This window comes from Mustela putorius, unplaced genomic scaffold (genome assembly GCF_011764305.1).
Source record: "Mustela putorius furo isolate JIRA1106 unplaced genomic scaffold, ASM1176430v1.1 tig00537227_pilon_pilon_pilon, whole genome shotgun sequence".
Classification (NCBI taxonomy): Eukaryota; Metazoa; Chordata; class Mammalia; order Carnivora; family Mustelidae; genus Mustela; species Mustela putorius.
Window position 1 is genome coordinate 22948865 of NW_025422368.1, and position 24395 is coordinate 22973259.

The following is a 24395-nucleotide window of genomic DNA, read 5'->3' on the forward strand; positions in this document are numbered from 1 at the left end:
AGGGTTTCAGGCAGGGGCAGAACAGCACCGTTTGAGATTTCTCCAGATGCTGTGTGTGGGTACGTCTACTTGACCTCTCACCAGAGTTCTGATGTACGCTATTGTTTCCAGCGACGGTAGCTGTCTTTTCTATCAAATTGTGGTTCTGTGAGGCCAGTGACCAAGTTTTACTCTTGTTTTGATCGGTGCCTTGTACGCAGCGCTCCCTGGCAAATTCTTGCCAAATTAAATTGAAATATCCTGCGGCCTCTGTCTTTCTTGCTTGCAATTGTAGTAATTATAATTGCAATCCTTCAAATCACTGTAAGAAGCTTGCAGCTGCCACCCAGCTCTGAATGAGCACATTTTTCCTATTTGAATTCCTCTCAGGCCTTCCTGCAACTGTAGGGCCGTCAGCTGACTTCCTGTCTCCCGCCCAGGTCCACTCCCTGCACTGGACGGAATGTGTATAGTTCCCCCTCCACCTCCCACTGTCTGCAGAGCACGAGGCCTGCTGCGCAGCCGGCCTGGCCTGCTCTCAAAGGAAGCATGGCTTCTAGCTTTGGACACCACATGGCATCAGATAAAAACAGAGCACTTAGTGACCATTTGCATGTGCCGGGCACATTACAGACACGGCGTGCCTTTCCACTGGCTGTGCAACTTTGGGCAAGTCATCAGTCCTCTCTAAGCCTGCTTCCTCATGGGCGGGATGGCCACAGTCTTAGCAGAGTGCCTCCCAGGGCCATAAAAGAGAGGACACACATCAGACACTTAGCACAGCACCTGGCACAGAGTCAGCACTCATCAAACATCAGTTATATCAGTGGTAGGGTGGTTAGTGCTCGTGAGTTCCTTTGGTCCTCATAGCAACTCTGCAAGGAAAGTCTTCTTATGTCCCCGGCCAACACTCAGCTGGGACACATAGATATGACTGTACTAGTTGCTAAGACTACTACAATATTTCTTAGCTGCTGAATGAGCCACTGTCCCAGCCCTCCAAATGCTCCTCTCTCCTTAGAACCCTGCAGCCTTCTCTGCTCAGGTGTTTTCCTTGGGACCCTGGAACCCTCCCCTCCCTCACCCTCAGTCCAGCAACCACAGGGACAGGGACAGGGTCCCGGACAGCAGGAGGCCTCCCGGGACCAGCCACATTCAGTCAGTTCTGTTCTTAGTGTGGATTGGCTGGTTGTACTTGCTTCATGGATGGGTAAAGCGAAGTGCAGAGGGGAGAAGTCACCCATCGTGTCAACGGAAATCCTAAGAAGTTAAACTTCAGAATCGATTACCTCAGCTTACTCCTTCGGTTCAGCACTGACTAGAAACACTAACAAAAGCCAGGTTTTGGCTTTTTGAGCCTGGAGAACTATCCCCTGGCTGCCAGCAGATTCCCTGTCTGAAGAGTTCCGGCTCTCGTCTCTGTTCCCAGTCGCACTCCCCTCCACAAAGCTCATTCAAACACGATTTGGCCCCAGTCCTTTACCCTCTGTGTACAGCCCCCCCTGGGAAGTACTTACCATTTCTATCTCTGTTTTTACAAACTAAAAAGAAGAGGAGAATCAGGTTAAATGTGGTAATTCATGAATATTATATATGCATATGGAATAAGAAATTAGAATAATGTAGAAAGACCTCACAGTGACAATGAAATCCAGGGCTGGGAAACGAAAAGGATCCCTCTTCAATTGAAGACACATGTCTGGGCTAAAAATATGGAAAGAAAGGTGGTATCTCCTTCAGTATATACTTTTACTGCTTAATTGTGCATTCCGAGCTGCAAAGACCCCCTTGGTTTGTCTTGAAATGTAAACAATTTTAACAGTGTCTTACGAAGTTCTGAAGTTTTAGGTTTTAAAGATTGAGCAGTTACATAATTGGCTTAATTAGATCCAATTACACAATTAGCATAAATTAGAAACAATAGAATCAGGACATATAATTTCATAGTTATGACACATAACAATAATACAGAAATTAAGTCGGCAAATTAACAGAGGAGGGGCGCGTACAAATCCTTGAAGACTCGATGTCTTTCAGGAGCCCAAACATCTCCCCATCTAACAGTTCCTGCTCGAAACCTGGGTTAACTATAAACAAGGCTGATTGGGGGTTCTAGACACAGAGAAAATCTGGAAAATTGTTAGTTCTTTTCCTCCCTTCTGGAGCTGAAATAAGGGGTGACTAGATTTCTTTTTTTTTTTTTTTTTTTTGGTGACTAGATTTCTATCTCATTGAAAGGACCATCCCTCTCTTTCAGACATCTCAACAGATGATTGCAAGAAAGAATTTATTCTTTAGGGTGAATTCCACTGTAAAAACCCTCCACTGCACATGTGTGCCCCTGGCCAGGAGCAGGCTCAGGCCCTCTCCTGGGATGTAGGCATGAATGTGGGGGGATTGGGCTTGAGAAAGACGGCATGAGGGGATGAAAGTGGCTCTCAAATCAGCCACGTGATTTCTAATACCGCATTCCTTCTATTTGGTTCAGGTGGCCTACCCCTTCCTGCTGCATCTTTATCTTCCAATTTTAAAAAGAGGGGAAAAGATGACATTGGACTAATGAGAAATTCATGTTCTAAACTCCTGCAGCTATTGTCACATATCTTTCTGTAAATTATCTCCAATTACCAGAGGGCTAAGAAAAAAAATTCATTTGTTAATTTCTAGTTATTTTATTATTCATTCAATAAATGTGTCGAACTTCCTGGGGGAAAGAGACTATTTCTTACTTAGCCTTCTGTATCAAACCCATAAACAGCTGCTAGGAGACAGGAAGCACTCACTGTTTATCAAATTGCTTTTAAGGCATATTACAGATATTACCTGCTCTCCTATTACAGAGAACAAAGGGCTGTGCTGTTCCTGGTTATGGCCTTCAAGAAACTCACAACTCTTTTTTATGTCAAGATGATTATTATGTTAACCAAACCATGAGTTAAATTGTCCTAGCAGACATCACCATGATAGCGGGACACCGGACAGGAGTCGGGTAAATAGAAGAGCTTAAAAGAACCCTGTACTAAAACGAGGAAGTGATCCTCAGAAACCGATGGTCCTGGCGGTGGGTGGGGGTGGGGGGGGAGGTGGCATGGCCAGCCAGAGTCTCGGTGACAGCCTAGCACAGCGGAGCACACAGGTATAAGGTAGCAGGTCTTTGAACGGGCACAATACCTCTCTTATGGGCACCTTTTGTTTTGATCCTACTGTTCGCCAAATTAAGTCATAAATATCCGTGATGGCCCCAACCCTATCATAGCAAATGAACACTGAAAATCGGAAAATGTCCTCAAAATGTTAGAGAAACATCTAAAAGCCTTGGGCATTTTTTTCTAATGATCTCAATTTTGTTTTTTCCTCCCCAGTCATCATCCTTTGGGTAATGGGAGAAGCAAAAGGGCTTAGTGATGCTCAAAGGCCATTACTAGTACAGGCTAGAAGATTTATCCTTTTATACCCTTTCTTCCGGTTTATTGGATTCCCTCTCATGGTTTTTCCTTTCCAGCATGGGCCTTCCTTTTCCTCTCTCATTTTCTGTTCCCAATAAATACAAGCTCAAAATATCAATTCTCTTATCAAAGATGAGGGTCCGCTTGCCAGGGGAAAATATGTTTCCCAAACGCCTTGATCAACTCACATCTCCCCTAACAATATCCCAGAAGTAGCTTTGTATTCATTCAGGTACCTGGACAGTGGCTGATACTCAACCAGCTTAGCTGAGCTTCTGAAGGCCCGGGAAAAAAGATTTCAATTTCTCTTCACATTTCAGAGTCTTGATCCTATTACTGAATGGATATGGAGGCACGAGTATATTTCCTTAGATTCTAACCTCTAGAAATCAATTTATTTACAATGTATGATTCCATGCATATCGATATAAATACTCCTTATTGACCTAGTAATCAAGTGAAGCACTAGAGGTGGAAAAACACACCGAGGGGAGAAACATGCCCCAAACTTGTTATGTTCTCCTTTTCCTCATGCCAGCATAAGGCAGGAAGCCCTTCCTAAGGGTCTGAAGTACAAATCAGCTGCACTTAAACAGGGTAGTGGAATTCAGATGAGTTGTTTCATGAATATGAGGAACTTCCTCATTTTCTTTTGCATAAATCCTTTAGGCTAAAAGGTACATCAATTATGAGGAATTTAAAGCTGCTTTCAAAGCTCTACTGATAAACAAGCACTTAAATCAACTTGGTAAATGAAGCTATTTTTAAGGAGCAAAAATAAAAGTGGTAAGGAAATGTGTGTAAGGTTTCTTTCCAAACTGTTGAGAGTAGTTGCCTCTGGGCTGGAGAGAGAAAATATATAGTCTTTGAACTGACTTGCTTCAACTTGCTCTGTGCTTTAAAATCCCAATCCCTCTCTCTCCTCCTCTCTCTCTCTTCCTCCCAGAGGATCAGGACTTAAGGCCATAATCTCCACAGAGCTTGGAGTAACAGATTTTCTAATTTGGATTCATTAGCTACAGACTTTTTGAAATGTTCCCAAAAAGGCTCTTCCAGTAAGTGAGCACTCTTCTGTGTAAATGACTTTTTGTTTCCATCCGTCCTGAGCTTAATAATTTCACTCTTCCTTCTCCTGGCCATTGAAATTCAGAAACGGTGCCTGCTGTCTTGGCCATGGCCTGCTTGGATGACAATGAGACAGTTTATATTGGAATAAGCTGGGGAGGGCTCCTCCCTCCCGTCACGGTTCTGGAGAGAGCTGACGGCATAGGAAGGGGAGAAACATGGAATGACATGGATCCTTAAAAATTCAAGCACAGGTGCTCGGCCAAAGGCTGGTTTTCATGCTAAGGTGAAAGATGTGTCTTGTGGTAAAAGCCACCTGGTGATTTCCTTATTACAAAACCCAAAGGCTCTGTTTGACCAGTCTCTTCTTCATGCCCTCCCTGCAGCAATTAATGCTGTTGAAACTCTGACATTGCGAGGCTCATCTCTTGGCTTTTGACACACTCCACATCCTGGTTCCCCTTTTGCCTCTTTTAATGTCTTCCTTTCTACTTCTTTTACTTGTCTTTCTTCTTTTTCCTGAGCGGGGGATCCCCCAGGTTCTGTCTTGGGCTTTCTCTTCCTTTCTTTTTTACACATGTTCTCTTCTCCCCTCTCTTCCTAATCTGATGGCTTCACCTGTCACTTCATGTAGACAGTCACAGTGAAAACTGTCAGTTCCCAAGTACCTCCACTGTGCTATCCACGTTTAAAGGATCATCTCACTTATCTCACACCAATCTTCCCTTTGGATGAGGAGGCAGAGGCCCTAATAGGTTCAAAGACTGACCCAAGATATCCCAGACCACACAGCAAGTAAGTGACAGAGCTAAGATCTGAGCCCAGATCTTCCTGGCTCAAAGGCTTGTGGTGTTGTCACTACCCTGACCCTCCTGATTTATGACTCAGCTTCTAGACTCATTTCGAAATCAACAAGTGTTCTTCTCTGACCAGCCTTTCTTCTTGCAGAAGACCTTCTGTAACTGATACAACACCTTTCTCCCAATGACCAGGCTCACAACGTCAGGTGTCTTGGCCTCATCTTGTAGTCTACTGCCTCTCCTGATCCTCCCTACTCCTAATCTCATCAACGGCCAAATACCACCTCTGATTTCATCTTTCCCCTCTCCCAACCAGCCTACATACCATGGCCTGACTACTGTCCTATGCCACATCATTCCCACAGTGAAACCGTTCAGTGGCTTCCCATTCCTGATGAAATGATAACCCAAACTGACACTTACCACCAAAACTCCAACCTACTTTCTCTATCCTATGTCTCAGAGCTTCTTTACAAGTGGACTATATATCAGCGAAACTGGGCCAATGCCCCCTGGGTGTCTGAGTGTTCCATCTCTATGTCTTTGTTTGGGCTGCTCCCTCTTACTGGTAATCAGTCTTAATCCCACAGACAGCCCCAATCTACACAAATCTACACAAATCCTACCCTGCCCCCAACACCCCCCCCCAACATTTCCCTTCCACCACCTCTCAGCTGGATGTCACTCTGTATCCTTAAGCCTTCGCAGATTTTCATTTGTTCCACTCTTGCGGAATTTCGCCTATTCTACTTTTGGCTTGTTTTTCTCCTCTCCCTCTTATTAAACTCCAGATTCCTTGGCAGAGAGGGAAGGTGTCGGACTCCTCAGTGTTTTCCCCAAAATCTTTCAGTCCAAGGGATGCAACAGATGCCCAGTAAATATGTATTCATTCAATTGACTCAAACTTTGATAAAATACAGCAATGTGAAGTTACATTTTAAACATAACATTCTATGTGTTTTTCCCCAGCAAGCAGATGCAAACTATTTCACAAAGATGGTCCTTGGGCATCTTGAGATCAAGAATGTCTAAATAATGGCTATGAATCCCTATCTTCAAAATGATTACCTTTTTCCCTAATGTAGATGGGAGAGAGGGCAGAAAAGGAAACATGGGGAAAAAAAAAAGAAACAATATTAAGTTCTGCCCACTGTCCCATAAATAATGACAACTTCATGGCAGGATGCAAACTTCCGTACACACAGAACAACTTATAAGGGCGCCTGGGTGGCTCAGTGCGTTAATCCTCTGCCTTTGGCTCAGGTCATGTTCTTGGGGTCAGGGAATCAAGCCCCGCATCGGGCTCTCTGCTCAGCAGAGACTCTGCTTCCCCTCTTTCTCTGCCTGCCTCTCTGCCTACTTGTGATCTTTCTCTCTCTGTCAAATAAATAAATAAATAAAATCTTAAAAAAGGAAAAAAAAAAAGAACAACTTACAGTGGACACAAGTCAAAAAGAAAAAAACATGAAAAATCCTTAGCAATAAAAATTCAATTTACATGTAGCTCTCCTGTGACACATAAATATTGTCAGATGAGATACATTACTGCAATGTTACCTTGCTCTTACTAATATGTTACCTGCCAAACATAGTCTTTGGTTGCTCCCTCTATAGTTTATGTCTTCCTACAGGCATGTCCAGCTTCCAGAAGGAAGGATTCAGAGCTACCGTCATCTGGCTCTCCCCCAGCTTCAGCACTTGGTGCTGACTACATGTTACCCTGGACCAGGATGCAAGGAGGAGCTTGCCTCTTCTAAAGCTTCACTCTCAAATAGTTTTGTAAGAATGGTTTTGAGAAAGAAAGTCCAACATACAGCGTGCTTATTATAAGAATATAGGCATTGAATTCGATGCATTGATACTAAATGTGCATTATGACACTAATGTAACTCTGACTTCTCTTTAAGCCACTTAATTTTAATATACATAATTTTAATATCCATAATTTGGCCTTTCTTCTGTTTTACAGAAGAAAGGCCAAATTATGGACAACCATAGCCTCTGCAACCGATCTTACTAAGGAGTTAGAAGCAAGTAGGTATGGCAGAATCAGTGCCAATCGTCAGCAACAACCCAAACTGTATGTAGACAGAACGCCAGTGTTCTCCCACTGAGACCAAACACTATTCTTAAACTCCTGATTTCTGAAATACAAGGAATTTCTTAGAGTATGACTCTTCTGTTCCCATTTGACAATGGGAAAGTTCTAGATTTGGAAAACTGAGACACGAGCAATGACACAAGGTCAGAAGATGACAGTCGGAACTGAGATGGTACCAGGGAATTTTTCAGTAAATATCCTCTGTGCACTTAAGACTTCAATTTACTGTCTGTAACCAAGAAGTCCAGTGATTTAGGCAGCATGAAGGTTCTTCAGTGACTGACAGTCCTGTTTAGACGTTAACAAAATGACTGGGAGAACGTCTATGTTTTGGGAGAAGGGGAGAGCACACACAGGCAACGTAGTCATAGGTTCAAACACTCTCATCACTTACCACGATCATCTGAGCCACGTAACTTTCAGGTCCAGTGTATTCAGTTGGGTCTTTAACCTTCACCAGGACGAGGAAGTACAAATAATGCCACATATTGTGTTCTGACTTGATGTGCTCCTCAAATGAAACCGTTTTATTATCAAACTTGTCCCTCTCAAGTCCTGCAAAACACAGAGAGCACAACGTATGTAATTTGTCAGTTCATCAGCACTCGCTTCTTAGTGTAAAAAAAAAGACATCACAATTCTGTGAATAAAGGCTTTCCGTGAGTGTGCTGATTTAGAATGTCATGATCCAAAACAGCATAGGACACAAGACCTCCAGAGCCTGTAGATTGCTTCCAAAGTAATGTTTTCCTACCCCTCCACCCCCCAAATGGATCCTTGGAGATACATAGTCCTGTTACCGTTGTAAAATTTGCAGATAATTTTAAATATGGCCATGTCAACACTGTCCAATTAAACTGGACCACAAGTCTAAGAAAAAGAAGTAAAAATGGTCATGCAATAAAAGGCACACTTGCTAATCAGGACAGGAAAAAAAATGTTATTTTATCCAGGAACTTGGGTAAAAAGAGGAGAGGCAGCAGAGAGAGTCATCTTGAAAACCACTTGTAATCAGTGAAGGGTAAGCCAACGTCCACAGTGATCTTTGCTCCTGGTGAGTAAGGGCTCCAGCCTTTTAGACCACTGTGTTCCTGGCATTTTAAGGAGGCGATGGTCTGTTCAATATCCAGGGCAGATTTTCAGCTGCTGGAAGGACACCGAGGAGAGGTTCTGCATAGTAAGATTCCTTTCTCTCAAGGGTTGAAGAGTGGATGAAAGAAAATGAATGGAGATGGAGAAAAACATCTATGGAAAAGTGAATTTGATTGCCAAGTAAAATGGGGTGTTGGGATACAGTCTGGTTTTGCAGTTCAGATACTGGAGAAGAAACTAGGAAATTGAATTCCAATCCCAGCTATTCTTTCCTAAGCATATTTTTAAAAAAGGCTTTATTTATTTGACAAAGATCACAAAGGCGGTGGTGGGGGTGGGGCAGGGAGCAGGATCCCTGCAGAGGGCCCGATGCAGGGGGGGCTTGATCCCAGGACCCTGAGACCATGACCTGAGCTGAAGACAGAGGCCTAACCCACTGAGCCACCCAGGCGTCCCTCCTAAGCATATTTTTGAAAAACCATTCAGGAACAAAGAAGACCCTTTAAATAACAAGATACAAAGTACAATAAGTAAAAAGAAAAAAATCTGTCCCTAGTGGACAGATTTAAATTATATTATTGGCTGTTTTAATGGAAAATACCATAAAATTCGCTGGCTGATAGTGACGCCTCGTCTTATTTGACCCATCATCAGCTCAGCATGGCCCAAATAAAATCCATACTCTTCCCCAAAACTGCTCCACCCACAGTCTTCCTCTTCATTCCACGGCAACTCTAGTCTTCCAGTTGTTCAAGCCAAAACCCGAGGAGTCATCCTTGGATCCGCTCTTTCTCTCACCCATATCCAATTCATGTTGAAATCCTTTTGGCTCTGCCTTCAGCAAATACCAAGAATCTGGTCCCTTCTCCTCACCTCCGCAGCTGCGGCTCTCATCTGAGCCTTCATCGTCTCTCGCCTGGGCTACTGCGATGGCCTTCCAGGCCTCCCTGTTTCCACTTTTACTCTCTGTGGCCTATACTCAACATAGCGGCCACTGAGAAACTTCAAAACCCGAAGCAGGATGGTGTCTCTCCTCCGCTCCGAACCCTGCAGTGGTTCTCCACCAACTCAGAGTAAGGGTCAAAGGCCTTACGATGGCCTCTGAGTAGGGTTGCCAGATAAAATACAGGTGCTCAGGGGATGCCAAGTTAAGTTTGAAGTTCAGATGAATAACGACCAATTGTTGAGTCTAAGTAGGTTCCGTGTAATATTGGTTTGCTAAAGTCGAAGTGAGTTGGCCCTATAGCCTCTCTGACCTTGTCTCTCACTCTCTCTTCTCCTTTGTCAGCTCCCCACCGGCCTCCTTGCTCCTGGCACGCAGACTCCTGCTTCAGGGCCTTGGGACTGGTCGCTTCTGCCCACAGCGCTCTTCTCTCTGGTGTCTCTCTGACTGACTAGTTCACCTTCAAGCTTTTGCTCAAACCTCACCTCCCGGTAGCTTAACTTGACCACCCTATTTAGTCCTACAACCTGCCCCTTCCCTTTTGCCAGCACCTCAATCACTCTTTCTCTTTTATGCTCTTTTTCCTAGAGTGCTTATCACCTCCTCACAGAATGAACATAGCCATATCATCGCTCCATTAAACTGGACTGTGTGTCTAAGATAAAAAAGTAAACACGATGGTGTGAGGAGAAGCCTGCCTGCTAATCAGTACAGAAGAAAGGAACACCATTTTATCCAGGAGCTTAGAGAAGAACTTTCTGTGTTTATTATTTATTGTGTCCAGGAGCAGATACATTTGTCTCTTTTCTCCACCACTGGTCCGAATAGTTAACATGGGTGTCCGGTTCACAGTCAGCCCTGAATACAGTATTTATGGAATGAATTAAGAATATTTCACTAATAAAATGTTATTCCACTTGGGTGACTATAATCAAATACAGATTAATAACAAATCTTGGTGATGCTGTGGAGGGACTGGAGCCCTCGTATCCTGCCAGTAGGAATGTGAAAGGAGGCAGCTACTTTGGAAAACAATGTTGGCAGCTCCTCAAGAGGTTAAACTATTTAAAAGGAGGGAGAGAGAGAATGTTAAAGTAGATATTTCCAGAACTCAGTTCAAACAATTACATTCCTATTGCAAGGTACATAGGGCTATAAAATAATGTGTCTACTATCAGGTAATCTGTAATATGGTAGAGGAAATAGCTTGCATTATATCCTGAAGTGGTATAAACTGCCAAGGAAACACAGAGAAGGACAATAAGAACTGTGACGAGGTACATTTCAAAAGGTTTAAAAGAGGTGTCAAGCTTTAAGTTTCTAGCCTTGAAACAGGATAATGGCAAGTGGAAAAGAGATGAACGGTAATAAAAGCTAGCTAATTTTTATTGAGCACCTATCTGTGCCAACAACAACATAAAGATGTTTAAATAGGCTCTTATAATTACAATAATCCAATCTGACCTTTCAGTATGTGAGGAAAGAGATTCGGAGGAATTCAATAAATTGCACAAATTAACACCTCTTGTTAGTGGAGAAGTCAGTCCGTATTTAAACAAAAACATTTCTAGCTCTAAAGCCATGTTCTTTGGCCTTCTGGGCAAAGGCAATGGCAGGGCAAAGCTACAGATCAAAGTGGATGACCTGTTTGGGGGGAGGCGGGAGGGTTGGTCAGTTCCTCCAAAGGGAACACTTGGAAATTAAGATGTCAAGGTACATTTGGCACAAATTATGAAGAGTTTTACTTATTTTTATTTTTATTTTTAACTGTAAAGAGCTTTAAATGCAAAGCTATGGAGATTGCACTTTATCTTGAAGGCCTCTGAGTGGAGACTAGTCCGTTCAGAGTGGTGCTTCAGCTAACTTCCTGTGGTGGGATTTAGAAGAAGACTGGGAGTAGAGGCTGAGAGTGGGGAGACCAGGGGACTAGAGTAGTGGGGGGTGTAAAGGCAGGGAACTGGTTGTCTTTCATCTCCACTGGTTCTTGCTCTCTAAGTTTTGTTGGCCATACCCACGGTTTCAACCATCATTGTGCTGGTGAGGCAGCCCCAGCACTGACCTTTCTTGTCAACTTGTTTCTATTTCTAGCTGTCTTCTAGGTGAATCCCCCTGGCTCACTTATGAGCATGTCAAACTCAGCTCACCAAATTTGTTTCTTTAGCTCTTCTTCACCTCTGTTAAAAAAGTCCTTGTCAACCAGGGAACCTGAAGTCATCCTTGAATTCATACTCTGACCATCTACTCTGTACACATTTCTTAGAACGACTGGGACATTCTCACCATTCTCTAAACTCTGAATAGATTGGAAAATTCTATGTCTCTACCTCCTCTCTTTCCTGCCTTACAGGTATTCCTTCCTCAAGACCCAGCTCAACTACCAGTGACTTACACAAACACAGAGTTGGTGGATCCTTCCTGTGCCCATAACACTTTGCTATGAAAATTTATCTATGTCTATCGTAGCTTCTACACTTTACTGTCTGATCTATTTTTGTATTAGCACCTGGCTTAGTATTGGGAAAACAGTAGGCATTCAACTAACATTGACAGAATAATTGAAAAAAAATGAATAAGAGGGAGAGATTGAAGAGAAGTTTTTGGATGAAAATTTAAGAGGGCTTGATGTCCAATTAGAGGGACAGATTTAGGAGGAATCAAGAATGACCCTAAAGTTCCTGACCTGAGTGATTGAATTTATGGTAATATCAGTACAGCAAAGAAAAACAAAAAAGAAGGAAGAGACTTTGGAGGGAAGATACATTTGATTGGGGAAGTGCTGAATTTCTGATGCCTATAGAACAACCAGTGTTGGGTTGTTAGATCTAAAGCTAAAAATCTGTCTTAAACAGAGAGGTCAAGGTATAAATATACTAATTCAAGGATAAGTGACATAAAATAAACAATGAAAGCCAGGGTATTGGAGGAGATAATAAGATAGAAAGAAAGGAAGAATAAGAGGAACTCTGTGTGTTCTACACAAAGGTTTCAGAAAAAAATAATCCTGCACCTATGTTGTGTTCCCCACACAGTCTGACTAAGGTGAGGGCACACATCCACCCATCACCCAGGTATTCCCATACCTTTTCTCAGTTCTGTTTTTCTGCATAGCCCTTAGCATCACACATTGCATGTGTGCTGAAAAATGAGCTCCATGATGGCAGTAAATTTTGTCCTTTTTTCTTCACCACAGTAGAACAAAACTTGGTAAAACTAAGAACAAAACTAAGTTACTCAGTAAGTAACTATTGAACAAATTAATGTATAAATGGCCTTACGGCACAAGTACTGATAAAGAGCTAATATACTAAGAGAAGAACACATTGCCTCTCTCTGACATACAGTCTTTATCTCCTATTAAATCACCTAGAAAGATCTTTCATTTGAAGCACCTAACTACCATTAATCCTTTCTCCATTTTGGTATTTTGTCACACTGGTCTGTCAACATCTCCTTCTGGTTGGACCTTCAGCCTCTGGTAACTCAAAATTAATAATTAATATGGATACCGGTGCCAATTTGTTCCTCTGATTACTGCTTCAGTTCTGTCATCTGCTAATCATCACCCTATCATGGTTGCCTTCTGGATCACTAGCAATTGTTTTCTGAGTCATAACTCTGAAACATCTGGTCATTGCCTTCAAGGCTAGGAACATCCCATCTGCTCTCATTGCCTGTCACAGAATCTACCTCCCCCTCTGCTGCTACTATGGATGTCACTTGGTACGTGTGCTACTGGAGCCAATTCTCTCCTACCGTGGAGATTCTCTCCTCTGCTGTTTGGTAAGATGCCCCTCTTTGGATCACAGCTTAATGCCCAGTTCTTACAAGAACCATTTATCAATTGATCACAACTCTTCTATAGCCTATTAGTACAACCCCCAAATATCCCAACTGTCTAAATCATTCTTGTAATTAAGATCTTTTAACGTATATGGTATGGATTAGATCTTACACATGGTAAGCAATTCCAGGAACGCATGCATATCTAGATACACATTATGATAATGCTTCTCACATATTTCTGCTAAAGGTCCTTTGAGGGCAGAGAGTAGAGAAACTTTATGTTGCTGAGGTCACAGAGGTTAGCAGTTATAAGTGCCTGGGAATACTTTTCAGTTTGTTTGTTTGTTTTTTTAATCCTATTTTATTTTAGATGTTCATATTAAATTTGTCTTACTTTAAAAAAACTTTTACTTTGTAGCATACTATTTGTTCTAATGTAAAAAATAATATTAAAATTAACTCTGAGATTAAATTACCTAAATGTCCTCTCAAATTTTTGAATAAATGTGAAGCTTCTAGAAAATAGACCATGTTGATCTAATATCTCCTCCTTAAGCCTCCTGATTTATCACCATATATCTCTGTGATAATGTGCATGCTACCAAAACACTCTGAATGTGACAAAATTTTAAAATAACTTGGAATTGGTACACCTAGTTTTCTTGTCTGCAGTGTACATCAATCCAGTACTTAACCACTTTATCTCCCTTTTGTAGGTTATAAGGTACATAAATATAGAGACAATGCTAATTTAGGCTGATTTATTGAATAATCATTCACTAAGCAAATATTTATGAATAGTCCTCAATACATACTATAGAAGCATAAAAAATAAATATGACGTGGATCTCTTAAAGAAGGGATATTAATGTGCATTGAGGGCTTACTCAGCCAAGCATTGAGCTAGGAATTTTGAGACACATGATCTCAATTATACTCACTCAAACCACAGAAGATGGCATTATATATTCTCCATTTTTCAGATGAGGGAACAATAGTTCAAGGTGAAAAGGAAATTTGGCCAAGATCAAATATCCAGGATACGGAACCAGTGTGTTTACTTAACCATAAAGTCCAAGCCCTTTCTATGATGTGATGGTGTATACCATCCGACAGAGGTAAGACAACAAAAAATAAGTATGGTACCATACTGCTAAGTATGATGTCAGCAGTTTAGAAGCTGTGGTATGTTTGCTGCTGATAAATGGAATCTGAGAAGGCTTCAAGTAATAATGGCATTAGAGCTGGCCTTAGAGAGAGGGTTGGAGTTCAATAGCTTAGGAGTTTGGGCATTCCAAATGGAAACACCATAACAGAGAACACGTGGAGAGTCTCTAAGTTGAAGATGAGTCATGCAGTTGGGCTGGAAGTTGATGTATAAACAGGGGAACATTGGGTGAAAAGGTGGGCAAAAAGGGAGCTTGACTATGGAGTACCTTATGTGCCAGGAAATTTGGAAGTTTAGAGTTACAGTCTGTGCAATACTATTGATAGACTTTTGAGTAAGGAAATGATGAATTCAAACTGGAAAAATTAGTTTGGCAGCATTGGGCAGAACATTTTGGGGTGTGAACCAAGGTGAGCCTGAAAAACCAAGGTGTGGCTGTGGGATATATGGAAGGAAGTGAGTGAGATTGGGAACACAGATTCATTAGCAGATGGTAACTAGTGCACCTAGAATTAGAAAAAGAAGTTGCTAAAAATGATGGAGAAGCTCCCAGCCCAGAAAACTGAAGGCCCAGTGGGATATCATCAATGGCAAATATGGAGGTCAAAATAAATTGCAAGGTCAGAGGAGGAAAACAGAAGATGCACCAGTTTTTAGACATGGTAGATTTGGCTGCCAAAAGTTATGCCTGTATAGGTGTCAGACAACAACTGAAAACAAAGGACAAAAGCCTGGAGAGAGGCTGGACCTGTGGTTGCACATTTGGCAATAATAAAATCCGAACCACTTATCCAGTGGTTGGAAGAAGGCTTGTGATGGAATGAGAGAATGGGCAATCCAAGGCAGAAGAAAAGGTCAGCAGAAAACTAATGGGGAGAGCTGAGAAAAACATTCAGTGTGGTGATGAGGGTTACTGTGATGTTTTGAGGAATTTACAGGTTATAAGGGTTTTTTTTTTCTTTTTTTTTTCTTTTTTTTAAGTAACTGGGAAAATCCAAGGAGAATTTTGACAGCAAAGGGAAAGCCTAGAGGAGCAGGAATGGTACTTAAGTGTTGGGCTTGCTTTGCTTCTCATCTTTCTTGTTAGACTATGAGAGGCAGGATCATGGCCTCAAATGGGGCTCACATCTAACTGATACATTCTCCCAAAGAACCCTTTCTTCCAAGGTTGTGCACTGACACAATAGTCACTATGATCATGAAGTGAAGGACTTAGAGGAAGCACTGTAAAAGCAAGACCATGAGACACATAGAAAGATTTTCAAGGGCAGCACCTCTTTTCCTCCACAGAACTCACTCTTCCATCCAGAGCCTTTCTTCCTCAAATCCCCAAATTATTGTGTGGTATCTTCCTTGGCTCCATCTCAATCTTGCTTCCCTCCATCTAGTCTGCACCTATAAATACTCTTTTTGTCTGCTTCATTTCCTTCCAGTAGGTCTCCCCCAGTGTTGTGCAACTTATCCTCATGAAAATGACTCCATCTTTATCCTGAATCACCTGAATGAGAAATCCAAAGGCTCTATTTGGCATAATGTGTTACTGGCTTCTCTGCTTTGAAATAGTTGATAACCAATCACCTTCTTCCCAAGGCTGTGTCTGCCCCTCATATCCACGTAACACACATTCTTAGTTCTCCTCACACCACGCTGACTGAAGATCTGTGTGTTTTGTGTGTGTGTGTGTGTGTGCACGTGGGTGACCCTCATTCTCTTAACACTGATATTTCCCACTCTAAACCCCACCATTTTCTCATGCCCCTCTGATGTCTTTCCCCATGCTCTGGCTTTTGCTACCACACACAGACGGAGGATTCCCCAGTTACTCTCTCTAGTGTAGACTCATTCTCTGGGGCTCAGACGTCTGTACTGGGTGTGGCCCATTGGGATGCTGAGTACACACTGCAAGTTCAGTATTTCCAAAGTCAAGCTCAGCAGATTCCTCTCCAAATTTTTTCTTCTTCTTTTCTTCTCAAACTCAACTGTTGGAACTACCACCCACCCCCACACACCACTACCTTTCATATTCATTCCTAACCTATGCATTCCTAACCACTGAGATTTTTTAAAACTCTGTCTCTAAATATTTCTTTCATATTCATTCCTAACCTATTCATTCCTAACCACTGAGGTTTTTAAAAACTCTGTCTCTAAATATTTCACGACCCTGTCCTCTACCCTTAATACTGCCACCCTAACTTTCTCGCAGCAAAGTTTCATTACGTTTCACTTGGACTATATCCCCTGACAAACAACCTGCCCCATTGCTCTAAAACAAAAATTAGATCCTTTACTCCTCCACTTAAATTCTTTAATGGTTCAGCTCCTCTGTAAGTCTACAGGACAAAGTCCAAGTTATTTTAACATAAAAGGCCATGTCCTGGTGACCCTCTTCTCGGGGCACAGACTGCACTGAAATTCATGTTCCAGTAACACTGAGCTCCTTATAGGAACTGAGGACTCCCATTGTGCTGTTCTTCTCTTCATGCCTGTTCTTAGGATGGTTCCTCTGCTTCTACCCACTTTATTTTCTTTTATTTTTAAAATTTGATTTATTTATGTGTGAGAGAGAGAAAGCATGAGCAGGGGGAAGGGCAGAGAGAGAAACAGACTCCCCACTGAGTGGGGAGCCCGAAGTGGGGCTTGATCCCAAGACCCCAGGATCATGACCTGAGTCAAAGGCAGATGCTTAACCCACTGAGCCACCCAGGCACCCTGCTTCTACACAATATAATATGACTAGATACGTTCCATCTTTACCATCAATTCAGTGACCGTCTCTCCTAAAAGCCTTTCCTGACTGTCCCCACTACAACCTGAAGGGGTATAACAGCCTACGAACTTCTCTATCATGTCTCTTAACACACTAGACAGCAATGACACTTAACTGTGTTTGTATTCCACAATAGACTGTGAACACCCTGAAGAAGGGCATGTACAACCCATGTTTGTTTCACTGGGATACAGTTCATTGTTACAGGTTAGTACTGGGTACATGTCTGAGTGTTGGAGAAATACTGGAAAGTTTGGGAGACCCATTAAGAGAATGAGACAGTTGACAAAAGGGGGATCAAGAGAGAATGGGATTTATTGAAGTCCAATTTGAGTTATGTAGAGTAATGTTATAGTGAAGCCCTTACGCTTGTTACGTGACTTTAAACAAAAGATTCTGCAGCTCAATGTAGTGAAGAATCAACGTGGTGAAAGAGATGGTGAGAATAACCTGGACTTGGTGATTATTCAAAGAGAGGGAAGAACTCCAGGATGCTAGGTCAGCTGCAGAGACTACCGAAGGGCTGAAGAATATTGAGAAGATGGTAGAGCAAAAGGGAATGATGAGGGCAAGTAGAGAGCTGGGTGAGTCTGAGAGCTAACAATGGGGAAAGAGAAGGAGAGCATGGTGTGTGTGTGTGTGTGTGTGTGTGTGTGTGTGTGAGAGAGAGAGAGAGAGAGAGAGAGAGAGGGAGAGAGAGATATGAAAAACTGATAGAAGGTACAGTGAATAGAAGTCCAAGCTGCTAGAAACATCATCCGTGGATTCATAATCCAACAAAAAAAAATAAAAACTATCCTGTCATTTAATCAAGATGTTATTGTGATTAAAAATCTGTTCGCCAATTGGTATAACCTCTTGAAATTTTGCAACACATTCTACAGTCAGAGAATCATACAAATCGCAGAAATGATGACAAGATAACTTTCGGATATCATTCTTCTATCTATTTCTGGAAACAGAGAACCCTAGTCTACTGCTTGGTTACATAATTTTTGTCCAGCTTTCTTTGAAATTGTTTTTCCCAAAGCATGATAAATAAAAATCACTCTAGCCCCTCCTTCCTGCTAGACACTTTCTTCACCCATTATTTTAGTACCTTGAGGCCACTTACCACAGATGAAGCAGGTTGTCTTTAGAATCTCTTCTTTTTTCTGTTTTTCACTTCTGAGATCAGCAAAAGTATCAATGATAACACCAAAAATCAAGTTTAGGACAATAATGATGACAATGAAATAGAAAAGAAGGTCATACACCACTCGGGCAGCAAACAAAGGCTCCTGAAATAAAAATTTTAAAGAACATATATGTATACATATTTTCAAGGTACGCTGATTTGGCACATGGTCTAGGAGAGAATACATTCAGTTTCTGTTTACTGAATGAATATAAATAGTGCTCCAAGCTGGAAAAAATAAGACCCACTTTCTGTCTTCATTTTCTTTTTTGAGTGTTGTGAGATACACTTCACATCTGTTCCCAGAGCACCTTCCCTTCTCCAGGACTTATACCCCTCCCACCAACAGGGGAACGTACATTTTATTAAAAACCACTGTACTATATCATTCTGCTTAATGCATTTGGGCACATCGGGACCCTATACCCTTCTAGCCGCACAAACGGTAGACAAGTAGAAATTCCCAAGGTCAGCCGTTTGGAGCTGAGAAGGACCTAATGCTTCGTCCATTTCTAGAGTAGATTTTGTTCTTGGCCTTACAGGGTCAAGTACAGACAGCTCCAGCTTACTTCCACCTGATGGGCAGTATTAAAACACACATCAGAGACGCTGCAATCCAGCCGTTTCATAGACGAGGAACCCTTAGATGACTGACAATAAGCCACAGCTTGCCTGTCGCAGGACTTGGATTTTTCAAGCCTTCTGCCCGGAGTTTGAGCTTTTGCAGCAAATGAGAAATTTTTTAGCCTTGCCATTTTAATATATGAAATAATGTTAGAATTTGTTCAAATTTTGTATTCATCAAGGAGAAAGAATGACCGCTATTACCATTCAGAGGCAAAGAGTAAATCTTCACTCCTGAGAAGCCTGAGACACAAGAGGCAGCCTACTTCCTGTTATTTATGTCACAATTAACTCCTCTACCAAGTCGGTAGTCATGATCTCATAGCTGTAACACAATACACAGTTCAAACTTGGAAACTTTTCATAACCCTACTAACAGACATTGATCTTTTAGGACATGAGTTATTTCTGTGTAGTTCTAGTATATGATTAATTGGTTTTTAATGGCCACCATTATACATTTAAAGCAAACAATATTGTGCTGTAGATGTTGTTAAGAAAACTTTAAGAATGCTTATGTTCTTCTTGAAAAGATATTTTTTTTTCCAGCTTACATCTTTCGATGGCCTCCTGAGAACGTCTCCCACACCGCCGCCATTCCGAAGGCCCTGGTTCAGGACGGTGATGATACACATGAGGAGAGTGTCACATGTCCGTTCAATTCCATCCTCATACTCTTCATCAGCTGTAAAAACACACAAGTTAAACCAGGCAGAAAACTCCCATTTTTGTTTTTTTTTTAAAGATTTTATTTATTTATTTGAGAGAGAGACAGTGAGAGAGAGCATGAGCAAGGAGAAGGTCAGAGGGAGAAGCAGACTCCCCATGGAGCTGGGAGCCCGATGCGGGACTTGATCCCAGGACTCCGGGACCATGACCTGAGCCGAAGGCAGTCGTCCAACCAACTGAGCCACCCAGGCATCCCAGAAAACTCCTGTTTTAAATATGCTCCTGTCTACATCCAAAGAGCCATTCCTTTATAACCGTGTCGTGACACAATGTTTTGAAGCACATAACACATATTCGACTTGTAATAGCCTATGACTGACACAGGCTGAGAAGCCCACACACTAGTATTCTGAAATATTTGTTTTCTTCCAAGAGTGAAAAATGGCAGAAGAAAGGACAACATATAAGAAAGCTCGTCTGCCCTGTGCATTGTTGTAGCGCAGGGAGATTGTGGTAAGACCTCAGGAAGACAGTCCACTCACCCAGGAAGCAAAGATACTACAAGAAAAAGAGCACGCACAAGGAAGCCAGAGGGGCATGGCTCCAAATTCTACTCTGTCCCATAACTGAGACTTGGGCAGTCACTTGATCTCACTATACTCATCTGTAAAATGGGGAGTTATAATTAAGGATGAAACCCTTCAGAAGATTATATTTAGGATATGTGAAACATTGCACAGAGATTAGCATACACATGGTAGGTGCTTAAAATTTTACGGCAGATATTATCTCATTTGGTTAAGCATCTAAGCTCTTTTAATGATGAGCATTGAGCCATGACAAGAAGAACAATATATTTATGTGAACAGTTTATTTTACGTGAATGTACTTGTGTGAAAATATTTAGGGTGAAACAAAGAGACAGAAAAGATATAATGTGACAAAAAAATTCCTGCCCTTATTTGGTTTATAGGTAAACTTGGTGATAATTTCCCAGTCATTTAAAATAGTGAAAAGTTCATACTATATTAGAATTGGGATTTCTAGGGCACCTGGGTGGCTCAGCTGGTTGAATGTCCAACTCTTGGTTTCGGCTCAGGTCATGATCATGAGATGGTCATGAGATGGAGCCCCACATGAGACTCTGCATTCAGTGTGGAGTGTGTTGAGATGTTCCCCACCCCCCACTCCCTCGCCTTCTGCTCCTCCCCCACTTTGCAAACACCTTCTCTCTCTAAAATAAATAAATAAATAAAATCTTAAAAAAAAAAAAAAGAATCAGGATTTCCTAAAATTGGTAAGTGAGTAGAAATGTGTTTTTCTTGTTACAAGGTCAGAGAACCATAGTGGTGTCGAATTTTGGAATTGTGTAACCACGGGCGCAAATATGAAAACAACCAAAGGGGGGAAAAAAAGAAAAGAAAAGAAACAGTCTAATTTTGTCTACATGATCCACGACCAACTGCCTGTTTGGTACTTTGTTACAAAAAGGCTGATTTTCCTCTTGTGAACTGACTTTATTTTAACTTCACATGGATGGGAGGATCCTGATATTTTCACTTTATTCAGAGCGGTTTCTTTTTAAAACATAAATATATACCTCAAGAGGAGGACGGAAGTCAGAGATGGGCAAGCACGAAGGTGCAGCATCAAAGCTAGCAGCCGAGGCTGTGCAGACACTTACCTTAGAGGTGAGCCTCAAGGCACATTCTGATTTAGAACGGAGAGGAAATAAAGGTGCCTTTGGAGGAGGGACAAATGGGGAAGAGGTGAGGCTTGTGGGGGCAGCGGAGCAGAGGAGACAAGGTAGGCAGAGAAAGCTCACTCTGCAACATGCTAGTTAGGCTCCCGACACCCGAAGGTGCTTTCTAACGTGGTGGCTAGGAAGAACGTGAAGAAAGCTGGTTAGAAATGCGTAGGGCCACCTGGGTGGCTCAGTCAGTTGAGCAGCAGCCTTTGCCTCAGGTCATGATCTCAGGGTCCTGGGATTGAGCCCCGCATCGGGCTCCCTGCTCAGTGGAGAGCCTGCCTTTCCCTCTCCCTCTCCCTGTGCCTGCTACTCTGCCTACTTGTGCTCTCTCTCTATGTCAAATATAAATAAAATCTTAAAAAAAAAAAAAAGAAATACATAAGAGAATTAAAGGCATTCTTACAGAGAAATATGGTTTTTGGTAATGAGGTCATAGGGGATAGGTCTTTATGCTACTTAGCCATGGTCAGACGTTCAGTCAAAGCAATCTCATATCTAAGTGGCAGGATCTGCATTCATATATTCAATCAGCAACCACCTGGTCACGTCACTTAAATGTTTACCAAAGACTTAATTACGTGCCAGGTTAGTCAGCACATAGAAGCCACACAAAAGTCCTCCATCTTGCCCTAAGAATTTAAAAATGAGGTTGCTCATTCGTTAACAGTGAGCTAGTAAAATCCACACACAATTCATGTGATTAGTCATTGAGAAGTAAAACAGATGGCTGTGAATATACAAAGGAGATATAGACTTTCCGTGTGGCACGTACCCAGGGGGAGAAAATGCCCAGGTCAGGTCAGTAACAGCAACCAACCAGTCAGCGCACTCTGTAAGGATCGGGGCGTCGGCCATGCTTGTTTTCTACAGGAGCCTCCATAAGTTTAGTGAATAAGGCTCCACTGTCCAGAGATGGATTTACTTGCAATACATTAAGCCAAGTTCCCAGGCCTGAAGCCTAAAAGCCAGGCCCTGAGTCATAGTAAATTCACCTAAGCAAATACCACCTTGTGGAGACCTACCTACATAACCAGCTGGCCTTCCCCATGCCAAACCTGTGTGATTGCACTGTCTCCACAGACCCAGGACAAGGTGCTAGGTATACAGGTGGGAAGAGGGAAGTGTGGCAGCCCCTCGGAGATTTACGGTTTCCTAGGAAACGTTGGTCAGATGACAAACAAAGGCAATGGCCTACCCCAGGATACTGTGCACCCAGGACAGTGTGTGTGTCGTGGATGGGGGGACATCAGGAACAGGATCTTGAAGGAGGTGGCGCCTGAGGTGACTGTGGAAAGAGACGCATGCCTGGCCAGTAATATCAGCAAAGTAAGGCATTCTAGGCAGAGAAAAGAGGATGAGCGAAGGTGTTTGAGGAACTGCAGGTGCCTTAGAATGACTGGGCCTTTGGTGCCTGCAGACAAGTGTGAGAAGAGAAACAGGGAGGGAGCTGTTTATAATGGAGAGACTCACAGTCCCAGCTAAAGAGCTTGAACTTTATCCTGAAAGCCAAGGGGAGTCGCTTCAAACAGGAGCAAGGTGGTTTGTCATCTAGCTATGTATGAGACAAAACAGTATGAGATAAAACATTTACTTAAGGGCTCCTGGGTGGCTCAGTGGGTTAAGCCGCTGCCTTCAGCTCAGGCCATGATTTCAGGGTCCTGGGATGGAGGCCTGCATCGGGCTCTCTGCTCAGCAGGGAGCCTGCTTCTCTCTCTCTCTCTCTGCCTGCCTCTCTGTCTACCTGTGATCTCTTTCTGTTAAATAAACAAATAAAATCTTTGAAAAAAAATTTACTTAAATACAAGACAAATTAACATGTGATTATAGCCACCGAAGTGGGGCGAAGAGATCAGAATAGAGAGAGAATGTTTAATATTAGGAATAATGAGTGGGGAGTACCTCTAATGTAGACTCTGACTTTTGTCTTGAATAGTCAATGGATTAAAACATCAGTGGAGAGGCATTGCCATGGTATGGCCAGTGAGCATGGGAGATGGGAAGTTCTATTCTTATACGATGAACATCGAATAAGCCAGCATGTAAAGGAGTGGAAAATAAAGTTGGGGAGATAAACTGGGAGATCTGTGCGAGTCTGGGTTTTATTTGGCAGGTACTGGAGCATCTTGAAAATCTTGAGTTGGGGGTAGGAGAGGAAATATTCAAAGCAGTGATTTCTGGTGAGCAATCTGGGGGTGATACAGGGGTGAATGGAAGAGGAGAGAATGACTGGAGGTACAAAGACTGCTTAGGAGGCATAATGTGTCTCATTATGTGCCTCAACCAGGGTGACGGCCATGAGAATGGAAAGGATGGATGAACAGGAGCCGGCAGGACCCTAGGCCTGAGGGAGAAGGCCTTTTATACATCCTGCTGGAGCTTCCAGCCAGAGCTGACTCGGGAATGGGGGGGTCCTAGGAGGCCCCCCATTCAGATATGGGCAACTGAGGAGGAAGAGCTGGGTGCAAGGTGCTGTGATGAAGACAAGGAAAGAATTCCAGAGCCTGGTGGGCAGGGCTCAGATCTCACAAGAATTCCAGATGCTGGAGGACGAGAAGGTGAGAAAACATTTTTAAAGCTAGAGAGCACAAGAGAGCTAGGAGAGTACTGTGATCCAAAATTCAGGAAGAAAATAATGTAAAGATGGAGAAGATGCCAAAAAAAAAAAAGAGAAAGAAAGTAACCATTACGGGAAGAGTCAAAAGCCATGAGAAGCAAGAAAAGGTGTCTGGAGTGAACATTCAGGTGATCAGGAAATGACAGGAATATGGCAAATAGTGAAACAGAAGACGGTTGGTGCAGAAATGAAAGGAGAGTTTAGGCCATTTGTTATATCTGAAACTCTGGTCCTGAAAAGGAGGAGACCAGTTTGCGTGGTGCAGAAGGTGGTTCAAACTGAGGAAGCAAGGAGATTTCAGGTCCAAGACCAAATAATGGGCTAGCGAAGAGTGGCGAGGCAGTAATGATGAAATCAGGGGGTTTTATTTATGTATTTATTTTTAGATTTTTTAAAAAATGTATTTATTTGACA

General features: G+C 42.4%; 1 protein-coding gene across 1 annotated transcript in view; it reads right to left on the reverse strand.

Annotated features, from left to right (window-relative positions):
* The window catches only part of ITPR2 (inositol 1,4,5-trisphosphate receptor type 2), a 502669-nt gene that overhangs the window by 40540 nt on the left and 437734 nt on the right, over window positions 1–24395 (reverse strand). The window contains exons 53-55 of the mRNA XM_004776400.3: window positions 19503–19633; window positions 18262–18427; window positions 7786–7946 (exon numbers count right to left, since the gene is read on the reverse strand). Of these exons, the coding sequence (XP_004776457.1) occupies window positions 7786–7946; window positions 18262–18427; window positions 19503–19633 (458 nt within the window). The remainder of the gene's footprint in view (window positions 1–7785; window positions 7947–18261; window positions 18428–19502; window positions 19634–24395) is intronic.